Source organism: Tursiops truncatus, chromosome 2 (genome assembly GCF_011762595.2).
Source record: "Tursiops truncatus isolate mTurTru1 chromosome 2, mTurTru1.mat.Y, whole genome shotgun sequence".
In the NCBI taxonomy this organism is placed as follows: Eukaryota; Metazoa; Chordata; class Mammalia; order Artiodactyla; family Delphinidae; genus Tursiops; species Tursiops truncatus.
In genome coordinates, this window is record NC_047035.1 from 2,143,644 (window position 1) to 2,160,982 (window position 17,339).

Sequence of the window (17,339 nt, forward strand, 5' to 3'; positions counted from 1 at the left end):
ATAACCCACATATAAGCTGATTTCTATTGTTCTATAAGTATCTGCCCTCTAGTTTAGTTAAACCTCGTATGTCAAACAAAGTCTCCCCTTTTCCAGACTGTCAACTTCACGTTCATATCTGAGACTTGTACCTGTGCCTCGCTCAGGCCAAGCTCCAACATTTCCAGTGACTTTCGGATCATGTTTGATTTCTCTTCCACCAGATTACTTTCGTCATCTTTCTTCAAACACTTCAGTGTCTCCAGTAAACTTTGTAAAATGGAATTGTGCTCATTCTTCAGAGCCTCCAGGCCCTGAATTACTTGCTTTGTCTTAGAAATAATTTCATCCTGTGTAAGCTTCTCCAACTTGTCTTCCTTTATGTACACCATTGTGGACATGTTGTCATACATTCTAGGATGGAAAAAGAAAAAAAAGATAGAAATCTCATTAGAGGCTTAATTTATGTTACATCTTTAATGAAATACATGTGTGAAGACTTTTGAATTAACATTTTTATAGGTGAATAATAAATAGGTGTATTGTGATTTATTACCTGGAAATACTACATTCTGTACTGTTTGTCCTTTGCAGACCAAATTAATTACTTTTCTGGCTTATGTCTGAATTTTTTTTTACGGAAGAAATGACAGTAACTGAAATTAATGCCAGAGATGAAAACCAGCAAAACATCCAAATGGCATTTCTAAAACACACAGCAGGGCTTCCCTGGTGGCACAGTGGTTAGGAATCCGCCTGCTAATTCAGGGGACATGGGTTCGAGCCCTGGTCCGGGAAGATTCCACATGCCGCCGAACAACTTAGCCCACGTGCGACGGCTACTGAAGCCCGCGCGCCTAGAACCCGTGCTCCGCAACGAGAAGCCACCACAATGAGAAGCCCGCGCACCACAACAAAGAGTAGCCCCCACTCGCCGCAACTAGAGAAAAGTCCACATGCAGCAACAAAGACCCAATGCAGCCAAAAATGAAATCAATAAAATTTTAAAATAAATAAAACACATAGCCTCTGTGAACAAAATCTTCTGTGAATGTTTGCAAGCTTTTTTTTCCTTAATGAAATGCAGAAGGGACAGTAAATTCTCGGTCACATATTTACCAGACAAAGCCTTGAGAAGGGGTCACAGCTGGAGAAGGAGAAACCAGCAAAGGAGCACGGGAACAATCAGAGCAGCAAGAAAACCACACCTGACTGAAGCCTGGTGACAAAAGAGTGACACAGCAGGATGACCAGTGCTGTAAAGACTCCAGGAGGGGGCTTCCCTGGTGGCACAGTGGTTAAGAATCCGCCTGCCAATACAGGGGACACAGGTTTGAGCCCTGGTCTGGGAAGATCCCACATGCCGCGGAGCAACTAAGCCTGTGCACCACAACTACTGAGCCCGCGTGCCACAACTACTGAAGCCCATACACCTAGAGCCCATGCTCCACAACAAGAGAAGCCACCACAATGAGAAGCCCCCACACCACAACGAAGAGTAGCCCCGGCTCGCTGCAACTAGAGAAAGCCCGCGCGCAGCATCGAAGACCCAAGGCAGCCATAGATTAATTTTTAAAAACATATTAAAAAAAAAAAAAAGACTCCAGGAGGGTGAGGGCTGAGCATGCCTACTGGGTCAGACTAGCCAAGAGGTCACCAGCACGAAATCATATGGTGTCTGGGACTGGTTTTAAAATACTACAGTGAGAAGGTAAAGGAAAGGGGAAAGGAGCACATAAAACAATGTCAGCAAAATGGTGATGATGGCTAATACGAAGCAATAGTTCTTTTTACTATCCTCTCTAGTTTCATGTCTGTTTTTAAACCCCATAATTTTTTTTTTAAGGCCACAAACAGTGATTAGGAAAGCCTGTTCAGGAGAGTGATAGGGACAGAAGTCATATTAAATCACCTGAGAGTGATTTCCTTCAGAGCACTTACGACTACCCAAAATCTTTGTTTTCACATATTATCTTATATTCCCTGAAATATGAATTCTATTTAAAAGGCAAGACTTTACCTTATACCCACAGTGAATGCACACTACGTAGGACAGTTCCCGGCCCTCACAGACCATCTGGTGAATGGATGGACTGATAGATGCTGGGGGAAGGGAAGCACTGGTTGGTTGTTTGTTTTGTTTTGTTTTGGGGTGGGGGGGGCACGCCGCGTGGCTTGTGGGATCTTAGTTCCCTGACCACGGGTTGAACCTGGGCTACGGCAGTGAAAGCGCCGAATCCTAACCACTAGACCACCAGGGAACTCTGGGGAAGCAGTGTTGAAGCAGTGAATACAGACCACACATTCCAGGATTTGGGAGTGAAGGCTGCAAGTAGCTGATAACAGGGTCACATCTGCCCTTATACCCCCAGTTTCATACTGGAAAACTGATTTTTTTGCATAACACAAAGACTAAACTTTGGAAATTTAGAAGCTGTCTGTAGGACTATTCAGAAATCCACCTCCGTAACACAAAGAGCCCAGAAAACAACAAAAGAACAGAGGCGACTCCTCTACCTGACGGTGTAGGATGATTAGATTTGTTACATACTTATTTAACTCATAGCTCTCCAACTGCACTGCAAACTCCAGTAGAGCAGGGACCTCATTTGTCTTGTTCAGCACTATATTCCCAGCCTGCCACACGGTAAACGCTAAATGTATGTTTGCTGAATGAAGGAAGGAAACATTTTAGAACCAGCTTCCAATGAACAGGACTCAATACCACTAGGTTAAGGTGTGGATCTGAGCACTGCCTAAGGTTCGCTTCCCAGAACTGGTGTCCCTAGAGAAAGAAAACAAACCCAATATGAAGAGCTCCTTCTCCACTTTTGGCAGCAACACATTTATGTATTATTTCCTAACGATGCAACGTTTATTCTCTTCTTCCCCAACCTAGACCATAAAAGTGTTTTACTACAACACACTCTGAGCGAGGCCTTGGCTTACACAGGGTGACAAGGGCCTCACCCTCAGGGACATGCAGGTAAGGAGAAGATAAGTAAATGAACAAATCCACCCAGAGCTAAAGACACTTTACAGGTGACAGGACTTACGGTGGGAGCATGGGGGGTGAGGGGGCAGCAGCTCTTCCACTGGAGAGGGGAAGCCAGCTACTCAAGAGAAACGACCCCCGACCGCCACCCCCAGGAGAGCCGTTCTTAGCAAATGAGCACATCTTCTCTAGGCGAAGTGCGGGGCGCTGCTGGCAACGGGCGAGGCAGAGATGTACACGCTCCTGCTGCCTGTGAGCAGCTGCACCACGCTGCAGGTCGCTGTGCGCTAGGCACACTCACGGTGATAAGACTGGAGACGCACAGGAGTGAGGCCACAGCACACCTGCGTTCTGAAGGCAAGAGCCGGGGTGAGGGGGCCACGGCAGCAGTCAGGAGAGAGAGGAGGGCATCAGTGGCCACGCCATGGAGCCATCCATCAAGACCCACAGCACTTACTTCCCAGCCCTCTGCTGGCCCAAGGTTTGATGCTTCTGCTCAGAAAGCCAAACACCTCGCCAGCAACTTCTCAGTCTTTCCCAGCAACGTTAAACCCAAAGGGACGCAGAGGAGAGTCTGTAGACCTAGTAATAAATGGCAGCGACTTCACTGCTCAAATCACCTCCGGAAAACCAAGGCTCTTGGGGCATGAATGGGCAGTAAGTCATAGCTCTGCAGGTTAAATTCTGTCCAGCTATAAAGATGGTCAGTGTCACACCTCTACAGGTTACAGCAGTGGCTGAAACGGGAAGAGAGGGCACTTTTGTTGACGTAAAAGAGAAAGGGGGACAGTGTTTATACAAAAGTAGGAAAACCACAAAAGGCAGGACTTAGGTAAAAAAGAAAACAAAATGAGAAAGACTTACCACTTTAATTGAGGGAACGCCTCAATTAAGTAAATACATTTAGAGAAACCCAATTTTAATTCCTTAAGGAATATGTAACAAAACTGGCCCCAGGGTACTGCTCACACACTCTTGCAATGGCTCTAACCATATACACAAGAGTAATGAATATAAATGTTATCTGGATGCATGCATGTATACACACACACACACCCCGAAAAAGAGTCGCTTAAGGCAGTTTTCTTTTAAACTTACTCTTAAAAGAAAATGAGAATCCAAATGCTTTTGGGGGGCACTTAGAAATGAGATGACAGGTGCTGTGGACAGGACGGAGCCTGGCTCCACCACCAGCCATCACCTCAGCATGGGCGAAGTCCCCAAACCTCCTGGGGTCTCAGTGGTTAGCAGACCTCCCTCACCAGGCTTTTATCAACATGGGCGAGTGTAGATGGGGCACTAAGCACAGGGCTGACAGACACATAGGAACCGCTCAGTAATCAATGCAATCTCCCACCCGAGAGATAAGGAATCAGGAACTTCCCTAATAAATGACTGCTCAAGGTCTGCAGACACACTTCCTATAACTCACTACTCTGTAAGATAGTTCCTTGTTAGACTGTTCCAGTATTTAGTTAGAAAGTTATTCCTTTTGCTGAGTTGATATCTTCCTCCTTGTAACTTCTACCCACTGAGCCAACTTCTTCCCTCTAAAATAAACACAAAATACATTTACTATCGCATCCACAAGATAACGTTTCAAATATTGTGTGACAGGCATAGGACTCTGCAAATCTTCCATCTCCCTGGCTCACACCTCACACTACTCCTCTGGCACGCCTCAATCGTGACAGTTTCTGCATCTCCCATCCAAGTCACCATCACATGGATTCAACTGTGCACGCTGCTTCTTCAGAGGGAAGCACACAATGGCACATATATTTATACTGCTCCATAGCTCTCTTATTTCTAAGCTAAGCCATTATAACCACAGGTGGGTTATATAAAAAACAGCGCTAAGACAACTGGCTATTTGCGGCGGGGGCGGGGGGGGGTGGGATGCATTCCTACCCTCACTATACACTAAAATAAATTCCATATTGCATAAAGAATTAAAGGTTAAAAAACCCATGAGAAACTAGAATAAAATTTAGGCAAAGATCTATAAGCATACAGGTGAAGGTAAAGAGCATTCTATGAATAAAATGGCAGAGAACTAAAAGAAAAGACTAATAAGAGTTTATTTAAAGTAAGAGGGCTTCCCTGGTGGCACAGTGGTTGGGAATCCGCCTGCCAATGCAAGGGACACGGGTTCAAGCCCTGGTCCAGGAAGATCCCACATGCTGTGGAGCAACAAAGCCCATGCGCCACAACTACTAAGCCTGAGCTCTAGAGCCCGCTAGCCACAACTACTGAGCCTGTGTGCCACAACTACTGAAGCCCAAGCGCCTAGAGCCTGTGCTCCGCAACGAGAAGCCACCGCAAATAGAGAAAGCCCACGCGCAGCAATGAAGACCCAACACAGCCAAAAATAAATATAAATTTAATTTTTTAAAAAAAGGTATGTTTAAAATAAGAAACTGCTAGGGAGTTCCCTGGTGACCTAGTGGTTAGGATTCTGGGCCTTCACTCTCGTGGCCCGGGTTCAATCCCTGGTCGGGGAACTGAGATCCCACAAGCCCCAGGACGCTGCCAAAAAAAAAAAACCTCCTACTAAAGTTTGATCTGGAAACAACCTTTCTGAGGAAACACTATTTTGCAGCCCATCACAGTAGAGAGCTGAGAGGGTTAAGGCAGAGGTCACGCTGATTTCTAATGTCAGCCATCCCAGTTTGTCAGCCCTCAGTCTCCCTCCACCCCTGCTGCTGAGTGCGCCTCCAGGCGGCTCCGCTGAGGCATCAGCCAGCACAGCCCTGGCAGGCGCACAACAAATAGACACGCTAGTTATTCTGTTGCTCAAACTGTTCCAGCTCTGGCCATGGGAGCTCTTTCCGTTTCTTTTGTGCCCCACTGACATGCCCATCCTTTTATTTTTCGAGCACTTTCTGGCACTACAAGACATTCCAGGCCCATCTTGTATTCTCCCTAGCCCAGCCCTAGAATCAGCCATTAGTCCAAAACTGGGCTCAGGGGTCTCCCTCCCAAAACCCATAAACCGGGCTTCCCTGGTGCCGCAGTGGTTGAGAGTCTGCCTGCCAGTGCAGGGGACACAGGTTTGAGCCCTGGTCCAGGAAGATCCCACACGCCGTGGAGCAACTAAGCCCGTGCGCCACAACTACTAAGCTTGCACACCACAACTACTGAGCCCACGAACTGCAGCTACTGAAGCCTACACGCTCTAGGGCCCGTGTGACGCAACTACTGAGCCCACACGCCTAGAGCCTGTGCTCCGCAACGAGAAGCCACTGCAACGAGAAGCCCGCACACCACAACAAAGAGTAACCCCCGCTCGCCACAGCTAGGGAAAGCCCGTGCATAGCAACAAAGACCCAACACAGCCAACAATTAAAAAAAGAAATAAAAAAAAGAAATGTGGGGAATAAAAGTAGCAGCTCTGTATGCAGAGTGAATAACAGCCAAGACAGAAATGTGAGTTATTCTGACAGTTCTTGAGTGCGAAATGAAGTTCCTATAAACACAGCAGAGAGTGGCACAGAAAAATAAGATGGAGGGAAGAACACGGAGGTCTTTACCTAGCAAAGATTGGTAGCAGAAAATCACATTTGAGATGTTTTTCCAAGAGATATCTGAGCTGATCCAGTGGGAAACTCTGGCAGCCAGCCAGACCCATCCCTGCACACAAGCCCTGATGAGCACCAGACACGGGGAAGGTGCTGACGCAGAGGGCAGCAGTGAGGAGACGCAGGTCAAGAGTCTCTAATGGGTCTGTAGAAAACAACCCAAGTTGTACTCAGGGAAATATTCAGTGCCATGATCTGAATGTCTGTATCCCCCCAAAGTCATATGTTGAAACCTAGCCCCTAAGGTGATGGTATCTGGAGGTAGGGCTTCTGGGAAGGCCATGAGAGTGGAGCCCTCATGAATGGGATTAGTGCTCTTATAAAAAAGACCCCAGAGACCTCCCTCACCCCTTCCCCCAGTGAGGACACAGGGAGACACCATCTATGAAACAAAAGCAGGCTCTCACCAGACACCGAATCTCCTGTCACCATGACCTTGGACTTCCCAGCCTTCAGAACTATGAGAAATAAATTTCTGTTGTTTGTAAGCCACCCAGTTTATGGTATTTTGTTACAGCAGCCTGAATGGACTAAGACATTCAGTATCCTGGAACCCAAGATTACAGTGTGTTGTAGGTAAAACAACATAAGTGTCAAAACTTAAAAAATTAAATGAATGAGCCATCAATTCCACTCCTGGGTATATACCCAAGAAAACTGAAAACATGTTTATGTAAAAACTTACACATGAATGGTCCAAAAATCAAAATGCTGGACAAATGTAAAACTTGTACACAAATATTTTGGCATTAATCATAATACTAAAAATGTGGGACTAACCCAAATGTCCATCAACTAATGAATGGATAAACAAAATGGGGTATATCTAGACAGTGGAATATTATTTGGCAATAAAAAGGAATGAGATACTGATACATGCTACAACATAGCTAACGGTGTGCTAACTGAAGGAAGCCAGACACAAAAGGCCACATGTTGCATAATTCCATTTATATGAAGTGTCCATGGAGACAGAAGGTAGATTAGTAGTTGCCAAAGGGACAGGAGTATGGGGAGTAACAGCTAACGGGTACAGGATTTCTTTTTGGGGTGATGAAAATGTTCTGGAAACAGATGGTTGCAAAACCCTGTGAATTTTTTCATACATGAATCATATCTCAGTAAAATACAACCAGAATTTTTTTTAATTAAATGATACAGATCAAAGAAAAACACAAAACCCCACTTTGGGACCTAATCTATTTTAGCTTTGTCAAGGAGTCACAGAAAGCTTCATTTCTCAACCTTTTTATCCTATGCTCCCCTTTTGATAAAAAAAATCTCAAGCCCTTCTCAAGGTATTTAAAAATGTCTAAATACACAATACGTTACCTATTGCAACTAAAAAGGTAATCAATGGTAATATTAGAAGTAAAAATATACATACTTTTTGGTTCTGAAATTTCAGAACAATAATTATACAGTGTAGAGTCAAAGGGAAATACAATTCGAGAATTTCCAGGGGATGGTTCATTTTTGTTTTGGTGGGGGCAGGAGAGGGTAAGCAGGGAGGTGTGTCACTCCCCCAGTTTATATAACAAAGTTAAGGTTCATATTTGAGCAAAATCCAAAAAGGTCTCCTGCAGGGTCTCAATCTTGTTCAAACCATGACATTTTGGATAAAAATGCAAATGTCACACCCCTTTGTAGTTTGTATTACAATAGTGAGTTTGTTTTCTAAATATAATACCATATTATAATAATAAATATATTTTATCCAGCTCTACACGGCCTGCCCTTACCCACTGAGAATCACTATAATCTACTCGAGGGAGAATGTGCTGTATCAGGTACCTCCTGACCAGAAATTTCATCTCTGGGCTATGAACTGACAGAGACAACTGAGAGATACAACTCCAGAGCCTGCCAATGGAAACTACTGACTGCATCATTTTCTGCTAGAACCATGGTATCTCCTCTCATCTAACTTTATCTAATCCTTTTATTTCCTCTTCTAAACTTGGGTCACAAGAATGAACTTGAATGAACAAAAATCCTGCTGGCCTAAAAATCAGAAAAATCTATAAAGTGAAATGTTTTAAAATTAAAGACTCCATAATTACAGTATCTATTCTGAATTTGTTTCCACCCTAAAACTATAAACCACTGGATAAAACAAAAGCTTGTATTTGCCTCTTGGGTGAGTCTACTGTAGATGCCCTTGCAGAATTAGAAATAAAGGCAGAACTCCAGGTACTTTTCCCCACAGCCCTGCTCAGGAAGTTGCGGCTGAGTGTGGTTCTGTTTTGCACTGGGCCACCTCTGCGTACAGAGATCCTCTAACTCTATGATAACCTAAACCACACCACCTGTGGAAAGAACTTTACAAGAAGGCCAGGTCCCCCACCAGCTGGTGAAGTGCCTACCTCTCCCCGAGCAACGCTCCAGGCCAGGGCCAGGAGTGCACTGAGGTCTTTTAATCTGCTGTGGGACCACAGGTCCATCTCTCCGCATACAAATTTTAAGTATGAGAAGCTACAGGGAAGGGTACTACATGAAAATATGGGAGAACATGCGTTTTCCTGAAACAAGGATGAGTGAGCCCAAATGATGCAGATGTCTCTATTACAAGTCCTTGGTTGAGCAAGCAAAAAGGAAAAACAGCTTCACCAGACGTGACTAAGAGAATACATAAGAGGGTGGTTATGGGTGACTGGGGCAAAAGAATATAGAGTATTCATTCTGTGGTTTAAAAAAAACCATTTTTATTTCAAAATGAAAAATGTCACCAGATTAACATAATACCATAGGACGAAGTTCACGTATTTAAATGCTAATCAATAACACATACATGAAATAATTTTCTTTCCTAAAGAAAGGAAATTAAAAAAAATTTTTTAGGGGCTTCCCTGGTGGCGCAGTGGTTGGGAGTCCACCTGCCGATGCAGGGGACACGGGTTCGTGCCCCGGTCCGGGAGGATCCCACATGCCGCGGAGCGGCTGGGCCCGTGAGCCATGGCCGCTGAGCCTGCGCGTCTGGAGCCTGTGCTCCGCAGCGGGAGAGGCCACAACAGTGAGAGGCCCGCGTACCGCAAAAAAAAAAAAAAGGCACAGCCAAAAAAGTTAAGCCCCAGATTGGGAAAAAGTATTTCTAACATATGGCAAAAGACATGTACCCAAATACATAAAGAACTCCTACAATCAATAACAAAAAGACAACCCAATTTTTTTAATGGGCAAAAGACTTTAACAGACACTTCACAACAGCAGGTATACAAAAGGCCAATAAGTATGTGAATAAGTGCTCATCATCATTAGTCATCAGGGAAATGCTCACTAAACCCATCACAAGATGCTACGGCCTTGCAGTCGCTAAGATGAAGCAGACAACACCAAAAGCTGGAGAGAACATGGAGCAGCTGGAACACACACACTGCTGGCGGGAGTGTAAAATGCACAACCACTTGAGAAAACTGGCAGTGTCTTTACAAGTTAATCCTACATCTAACCTATGAACAATGCCACTCCTAGGTATTTATGCAAAAGAAATGAAAATGTGGGACTTCCCTGGCGGTCCAGTATTTATGATCCCATGCTTCCACTGCAGGGGGGGAAAGGGGGCACAGGTTCTATTCCTGGTTGGGGAACTAAGATCCTGCATGCCTCGGGATGAGGCCAAAAAAAGATGTATGTCCACACAGTCCTGTACAAGAATGAGTGCTCCCCACCCCAGATGCGCAACAAAAGGAGAATGGCTAGACTGTGGTAGATCCATACAAAAGAACAATACTCAGGAAGAGAAAGAAGGAAATCACTGACCCATGCTATTGTATGTGTTGAATTTTTTTAAATTTATTTATTTATTATTTTTGGCTGCATTGGGTGTTCACTGCTGCATGCCGGCTTTCTCTAGTTGTGGTAAGCGGGGGCTACTCTTCGTTGCGGTGCGCGGGCTTCTCATTGCAGTGGCTTCTCCTGTTGTGGAACACGGGCTCTCGGCATGCAGGCTTCAGTAGTTGTGGCATGTGGGCTCAGTAGTTGTGGCGCACGGGCTTAACTGCTCTGCGGGCATGTGGGATCTTCCCAGACCAGGGATCGAACCTGTGCCACCTGCATTGGCAGGCAGATTCTTAACCACTGCGCCACCAGGGAAGTCCTGCATGTGCTGAATTTTAAATGGTTACGCTGAGTTACAGAAGATGGATGCGAAAATACATATATTGTTTAATCTCATTTGCATGAAATTCTAGAATAGACGGAACTAACCTATGGTTATGGAAGTAAGTCAGTATTGCTGGTAGGGGAGTGCAGGCCACCTCTAGGAGCTACGGGAGGCAGCCCTCAGCTGACAGCCAGCCAGCAAGAAAACCAGGACATCAGTCCTACAACCAAAAGAACTGAATTCTGCCACAACCGCAAGAGCTTGCAAGAGCATCCTGAGCTCTGGAAGAGCTCAACACACAACTGTAGCCACGTGAGCCCTGAGCAGAGGATCCAGCCAAGCCATGCCTGGACCCCTCATCCACGGAAACTGTGAGATAACAAACATTACTGTTCTAAACCACTAAATTTGCAGTAATTTGTTATATGGTAAATAGAAAACTAACATAAATGTCACACAAAAAAAGCTTTAGAACTTAATGATGTTTTAGTTAAAAAAAAGTAGAAATTATGGATGAATCTTGAGAACATTATGCTAAGTAAAATTAGCCAGTCACAAAAAGACAAATACTGTATGACTCCAGTTATCTGAGGTATCTAAAGTAGTTAAATCTATAGAAACAGGAATTAGAATGGTGGTTGCCAGGGGCTAAGGGGATGGGGGGAAATAGGGAGTTGTTATTTAATGGATACAGTTTTAGTTTTGGAAGATGAAAAAGTTCCAGAGATCTACTGCACAACAATGTAAATATATTTAAGACTACCGAAATACACTCTTAAAAATGTTTAAGATGGTAAATTTGGGGGTTTTTAAAACCACAATCTAAAAAGAATAGAAATTAACATTTTCCCCATTTGGTCAATAATACAAATAATTTTTAGACAGAATAAGTGAATTTAAGAGAAAACACACCACCATATTCACCGTAAGAATGAAGATTCAGTCAGCTTTTACTGACCACGGAGCCTGTGCCAGCTTCTCTGAAGGCCACAAGTACTACAACACCAACATGGTGACCCGAAACACTATACTTTAGACAGCAACCCCAAGGAGTGACCATGACCACCTGCATCACCTGGGCTTTTGAAACTGAAGAAATGGGGCAAGGGCATCCCAGGTGAAGGCAACTGGAAGACTGAGCTTAGCATTACTGGGATTCATGATAGCAAGGTGGTTCAAAGCTTGAAGTGTACAAGCAAAAAGCCTTGAATTAGAAGGCTTTAAACCAGCTGTATACCTCTGGTTTACATAACTTACCCTCTCTAATCCTCAGTTTCCTCAACAGCAGGATAGAGGCGATTGCTGTACCAATTTTACCTGGTACAGTGCTAAATTCACTATTATCAGTTTTATCGTAGAAGTTTAATAACTTCAAAGAGGCTGGAGCATAAATTTCCACATCATGCCATCGAAGTCAGGGAACAATCTAAGGTTTGAGTTGAGTTAGGCATTTCCCTGGCGGTCCAGTGGTTAAGACTTCGCCTTCCAATGCAGGGGGTGCGTGTTCGATCCCTGGTCAGGGAGCTAAGATCCCACATGCCTCATGGCCAAAAACCCAAAACATAAAAAACAGAAGCAATATTGTAACAAGCTCAGTAAAGACTTTAAAAATGGTCCACATCAAAAACAAAAAACAAAAAATCTTTAAAAAAAGAAAAAAAAAGTTGAGGTGAGTGGGATATTTTAGAACCAAGGAAATAATTTCTACTTTACACATGCACTTAGCTTAAATTGTTTGTTCTAGTGATATTCACTTATATCTGCTTTATTAAGTATCAACGACATACCAAGCATATTTAAAAGCATAGATTGAGACTGCTTTCATCTGCCTCCAAAAATCAGTTAAAAATAAAAACATAATTCATTTTTGATCTAAGAGTATGTTAACCAGCAGGCTACAGGGCAGAATGACACAAGGATGCCTTGGGAGAAAAAAAAAGCAGGTCATCTCTGAATTAGCCCTCCAGTCTTGGGAAGCAATATTCTCAGGAAAAGTTTAAAAGGTCACAAATAGCCCTCCAGAACCAAACCCAATAGACTTTTCTGTCCAAATCTTTCCTTACCTCTTAGCCAATTTGATACTGCCCTCCTCTTCTTCCCTGTGTCCCAGGGCTTTCCTACCCTTAGGGCCACTCCGCAATCTCTACCAAGTGCCAGAAGCTCTCACATCTTTATCTCCAGCCTAAATCTTGTCTTGAGCTCCAGGCCTGAATCTCCAACAGACCACTAATCCACTTGGCCGCCCCACGAGCATCATGGATTTAACCTACCCAAACCCAAACTCACCATCTCCTCCTCCCATTTTCCCCATCGTGGTGGGTGTCACCTGCCAGTGAGTCACCCAAGTTAGAGACAGGGAAGTGACTCTAAATGTATTCCTTCACATTATGTGCCAAGCACTGACACTGAATACACCAGATAAAAATCCCCACCCTGCCCTTGTGGAGACTGAATGTAAGTGGAGACGACAGATAAACTATATAAGAAAATAATTAAGTAGGGAATTCCCCGGCAGTCCAGTGGTTAGGACTCCGAGCTCTCACTGCAGAGGGCCTGGGTTCAATCCCTGGTCGGGGAACTAAAATCCCACAATCCTCGAAATGTGGCCCCCCCCAAAAAAAGAATATAATATTGTACAGAGAGTGAGAAGTAGTAAGGAGTGTGTGGAGAAGTGAGGACATACTGATATCCTGAAGAGCAGACTCGGAATGCGACTGGGCGGACTTGAATGAGGGCAAGAGTAGGAAGACAAGGGGAAAAGATGGGGTGGGGTGCTTACAGGACACTGGCAAGAACTTCAGCAGAGGAGTGACATGATCCCACCTAGGTTTTAGCAGTTGGCTTGGGTTTGAAAACTGCCTATAGTCTCCTTCTGCCTACAGCCCCACCCTTCCCCCACTCCACTCAGGTCCCAAGTCAGGACCACCCTCCCTAGACACACTGTATATCGCCTTTCCTGATCTCATCCTTCCATTCTCACCCATTCCCAATCTGCAGCGCCACCACTCCCAGTCCCACCCCACTTTTCTTCAAGTCTCCCAGCCAGAATCACCTCCTCAGAGCACTCGGCACAGCATTCAATCTCATCTGTGGTACCAGACTGTGAGCTCCTCCAGGACAGCGACTGTCCCCGTATCCCCGACTACTCAGCACAGCACCTGCCATTCAGCTGGTTCAATAAACATTTAAGACCTTGCTTTCACATCTTAATAGGCTAACCATTTTTATCCTATACCACGAAATGGACACTTAAAACTTCCCTGTACTTTTTGATCAGTACTTTTGTACTGATCACTTCTTTGTTAATAAAGTTCTGGTTCATTATCATATTTCACTTAGGTTTCCAGGTTATACGAATCCTACACTTTAACTTCTGACTTTTCCACTTCTAATTTTCTTTTTGTACAATTACATTTTGCAATAGTTTATAGCCCTACATGGAAAGCTACACATTGACTTACCTATCTTTCAACATTATGAAACATGCTTAAGGTATAATTTTTTAAAAGAATATATAATTTAAGTAACTGCAGCTGAGTTTTTACTTACTATGCAATATTTAGGATACTATGTGCCTCTCTCCCCGGTGGCATTTCCTCCCTCCTCCTTGCTGCGATTCCCACGCATGTCTTTCTTCCTTTATTATGTACTGTCTACAGTACTGTTAGAAGACACTGCCAAGCTAGGTGAACCTGCAAGGCTGCCATGAGGTTACCACCCCAGGTCCTCCACGCCCCTCAGTGACAACAGGGCTGCCAGGCTCCACTGCAACATGAGGCTGCATTCTTAGATGACTTGGAGAAACTGGCTCTTAAGAGAGGGTCCTCCCCCACGACATATAATCCCACACAATCTGAAATTTTTAATGTTTAATATCACTGTACTCTTAGAGGTACTTAGGAAACAGAACAATGAATCAAATTTCCCACCTTAACTAAGGCTTGTTGCCAGTCCATAAAGGAGGGTCATCCTAAATAAGAGTATGAGATCTAAGGAGGTTGTTCCAATTTCTAATGGGACTATTCACTGAACTATTACAATGTATTCTGAGCTAATGATTCTGATCAGTGGCTTAGTCATGCTCTACAAAAAAAAACCTTTGCATTTAACTAATGCAAAGGCTCAAAGAACCAACTGCCCCTTCACACAGCAGTTTAAATGGTGTATCACAAATTTTCTGCTCTCACACTTCTAAAGAACATTATTTTTGCAAGTTCTCCTTAACAAACGCTTAATATGTAAACTCTGAATGTGCTGTTTAACAAAACAGTAAAAAGCAGCAACAGTACAAAAATCTCTAACACCGAATTGCCTGGATCTACAAACCTTAAGTTATAAAACCATCCAATTCACCAGGCATTCGCTTTTTTAATATTTTATTTTAAATTTTTAAGGAAAGAGGTACATCAAATTTGACAACCGAGTAGATATTCCAGGACCGGAATGCTACAAGTTTAGTGGGAGCAACTCCAGCCTAGGCGAACACTGGGGATGAGGCGTTTCGGGTCTGGCCGCTAGAAGAAAGAGGCCGCGGGGCAGGCGAGGTCCAGCCGGACTCTCGGGAAGGAGCCCGCACGCTTCCGACCCGCCGACCGACCGCGAGCATGACAGGCGCGCCCGCCCTGGGCGGTGCCGCGGGAGAGGGCGGGGGCCGGAAGGAAGGGGAAGGACTCGGACAAAGCAAGCCGGGCCGGCCGCCCCCTCCCCGCGCGCCGCGTCCAGCCTCCCGTCCCCAGCCGCGCGGCTCCCGGGGCCACAGCTGTTCCCAGGGCGGCCGCCCCCGCCCGCAGCGGGGCCAAGCCTGCGACGCTGGGCCGGGCGGGGGGCCGGGAGGGGCCGGAGCCAGATGCGCACGCGGAGGAGACCCGAACCTGAAGGGGCCGTGACGGGGATGGGCCGGGGTCCTGGGCGGCGGCCGGGGCCGGTGGAGAAAGGGGACGGACCTGCTGGAGGCTCGAGGGCCGGAGAGGAGCCGGGAGGAGCCGGGGGCGGGAAGGGACACGGGTGCGGCCGGAGGACCCGGGCCCGCCGCCGACTCACCGTGCTGCTCCCGCGGGGCCGCGCGCTCGCGCTGTCAGCACCGGGAGGCCGCGGGCGCGTGCGCCGAGCGGGACCGCCGGGGCTGTCGCCTCGCCGCCTCAGGTGCGGCGCCGCGGTCACAAGCGAGGGGCGCCGGCGCGGCCGCCCCGCAGCATCCTCGGCCGCCCACGCGCGCTGTGTCCCGCGGCTCCTCCTCGCAGCCGCCGCCCAGCCAGCTCCGGCTCCGCTGCTCCCGCTCCGCTGCTCCCGCCGCCGAAAATGGCGTCTCCGCGTCCCTCCCCCGGCTCGGCGTCCCCGCCCCACAATGCCGCGCGCCACCGTGACGTCACCCTGCCCCGCCGCCTATGGGCGGGGCAGCTCGGGAACCTGGGGCCAGGCGGAGCGGGCCTCCTGGAGCCAGACGCGGTCCCAGGCTGGCTGTCGCGGGCCACACTGGGGGCGGTGAGGGGGTACTACCCACCTCCGTGGGCGGCCCCGCGCGGGCAGGGCCAGAAGGTGGCCTGAGGAGGGCGCTGGCCCAGCGCTGCCGGTCAGCACCGCGTCCTGGCCCTTCCCTCCCGGGCGCGGCCGTCTCCTCCTCTCATGTATCAGGAATAATATTTATTCACATAATATTTATGTGCTCGTTTAAATCTTTCCAGAACCCACGAGGGGGGCTTTCACCAGCCCCTCCAAAGGAAAGGGTCCTGAGGCGCTAGCCTAAGCCAGGAGGCCTTTCTCCAGGACAATCTGGAGTCTTCGGTCGAGACCCTGACCCCCCAGTCCCCACGCCTTGCCTATCTCGTTCCCTCGCCCCTGGGCCATCGGATCTTCAAGGATCTGAGTCCACGGGCTCTTTCCAAGCCCTCCCCTCAGCCACAAAGGCCTCGCAGGAACAGCACCTCAGGCTCATAAGCGGGGTGGGATGCTTAACCCCTAATGCCCGGCAAGAGCAGAGGTGCTGTCGCCCCCCCACCCACGGGCAGCCATCACCAGGGCACACCCCTGGGCGCAGTGCCACGACCTCCAGCCCAACCCAAAGGGCAGTACTTCCAGGTCAGAGGGTGCTTCTGGGCCGCATCCTGCTGCATCGGGGCTCTGCAGGCCTGACTCAGCAGCCAGCTGCGAGGATGCCTGCTGATTCAGTGGGCAAGACTCGGCTTGCTTTGCCTGCCACCAGCTTGGGAGACCACCCCCCAGGTGTCTGAGGATGCCCCAAGTGGCATTACTAACCAGGAGGGGTTCCTGTGCCAGTCCCCCCCACACTTGCTTTTAAACTGCTGTGTTTTTCAGATGCTACCACCCCAGCACCAGCAGCCGTTTTAACCCTGCGATGACCCAGTCACCTGGGAAATAAATGCTCCTAGATTTTCAGAGGGTGGTCCAGTTACTTTGCTTTCATTTGTAAATGCAAAGTTGAGCTAAAAGTGGGAAAGATCCTTGGTGACACAGCAATTACTGGGCAGAGAGAGAGAGAGAGAGAGAGAGAGAGAGAGGCAGTTAATCAGAGTCAAACAACCCCTCCACATTCCCTTAGTGATTGGGCCGCACTGCAGCTTGGATGTCACCTGCTCCCCAGCCACCACCCTGGGGCTGGGCATGGCAGGCAGCTGTAACTGAAGTGCTCTGGAGAGGGGAGGAGTGGGCTGAGCTCTGGGCTCAG

The 17,339-nt window shown here is 47.1% G+C and overlaps 1 protein-coding gene across 32 annotated transcripts in view; it reads right to left on the reverse strand.

Annotated features, from left to right (window-relative positions):
- KLC1 (kinesin light chain 1) overlaps nt 1-15,981 on the reverse strand; it is a 58,335-nt gene extending 42,354 nt beyond the window's left edge. For 10 of the 32 annotated variants that reach the window (XR_002179700.3, XM_019951714.3, XM_033850559.2 and 7 more), the window contains exons 1-2: nt 15,698-15,974; nt 132-393 (exon numbers count right to left, since the gene is read on the reverse strand). Coding sequence is in view for 31 of the 32 variants with exons in the window: in XM_019951714.3 (XP_019807273.1) it covers nt 132-392 (261 nt within the window). In the remaining variant the exon portion in view is untranslated. Of the gene's footprint in view, nt 1-131; nt 394-15,600; nt 15,623-15,697 lie in introns of those variants that run through there. The other 22 variants (XM_073799096.1, XM_019951684.3, XM_033850558.2 and 19 more) reach the window with 9 other exon arrangements.
- Between the last annotated feature and the right edge of the window lie 1,358 nt (nt 15,982-17,339).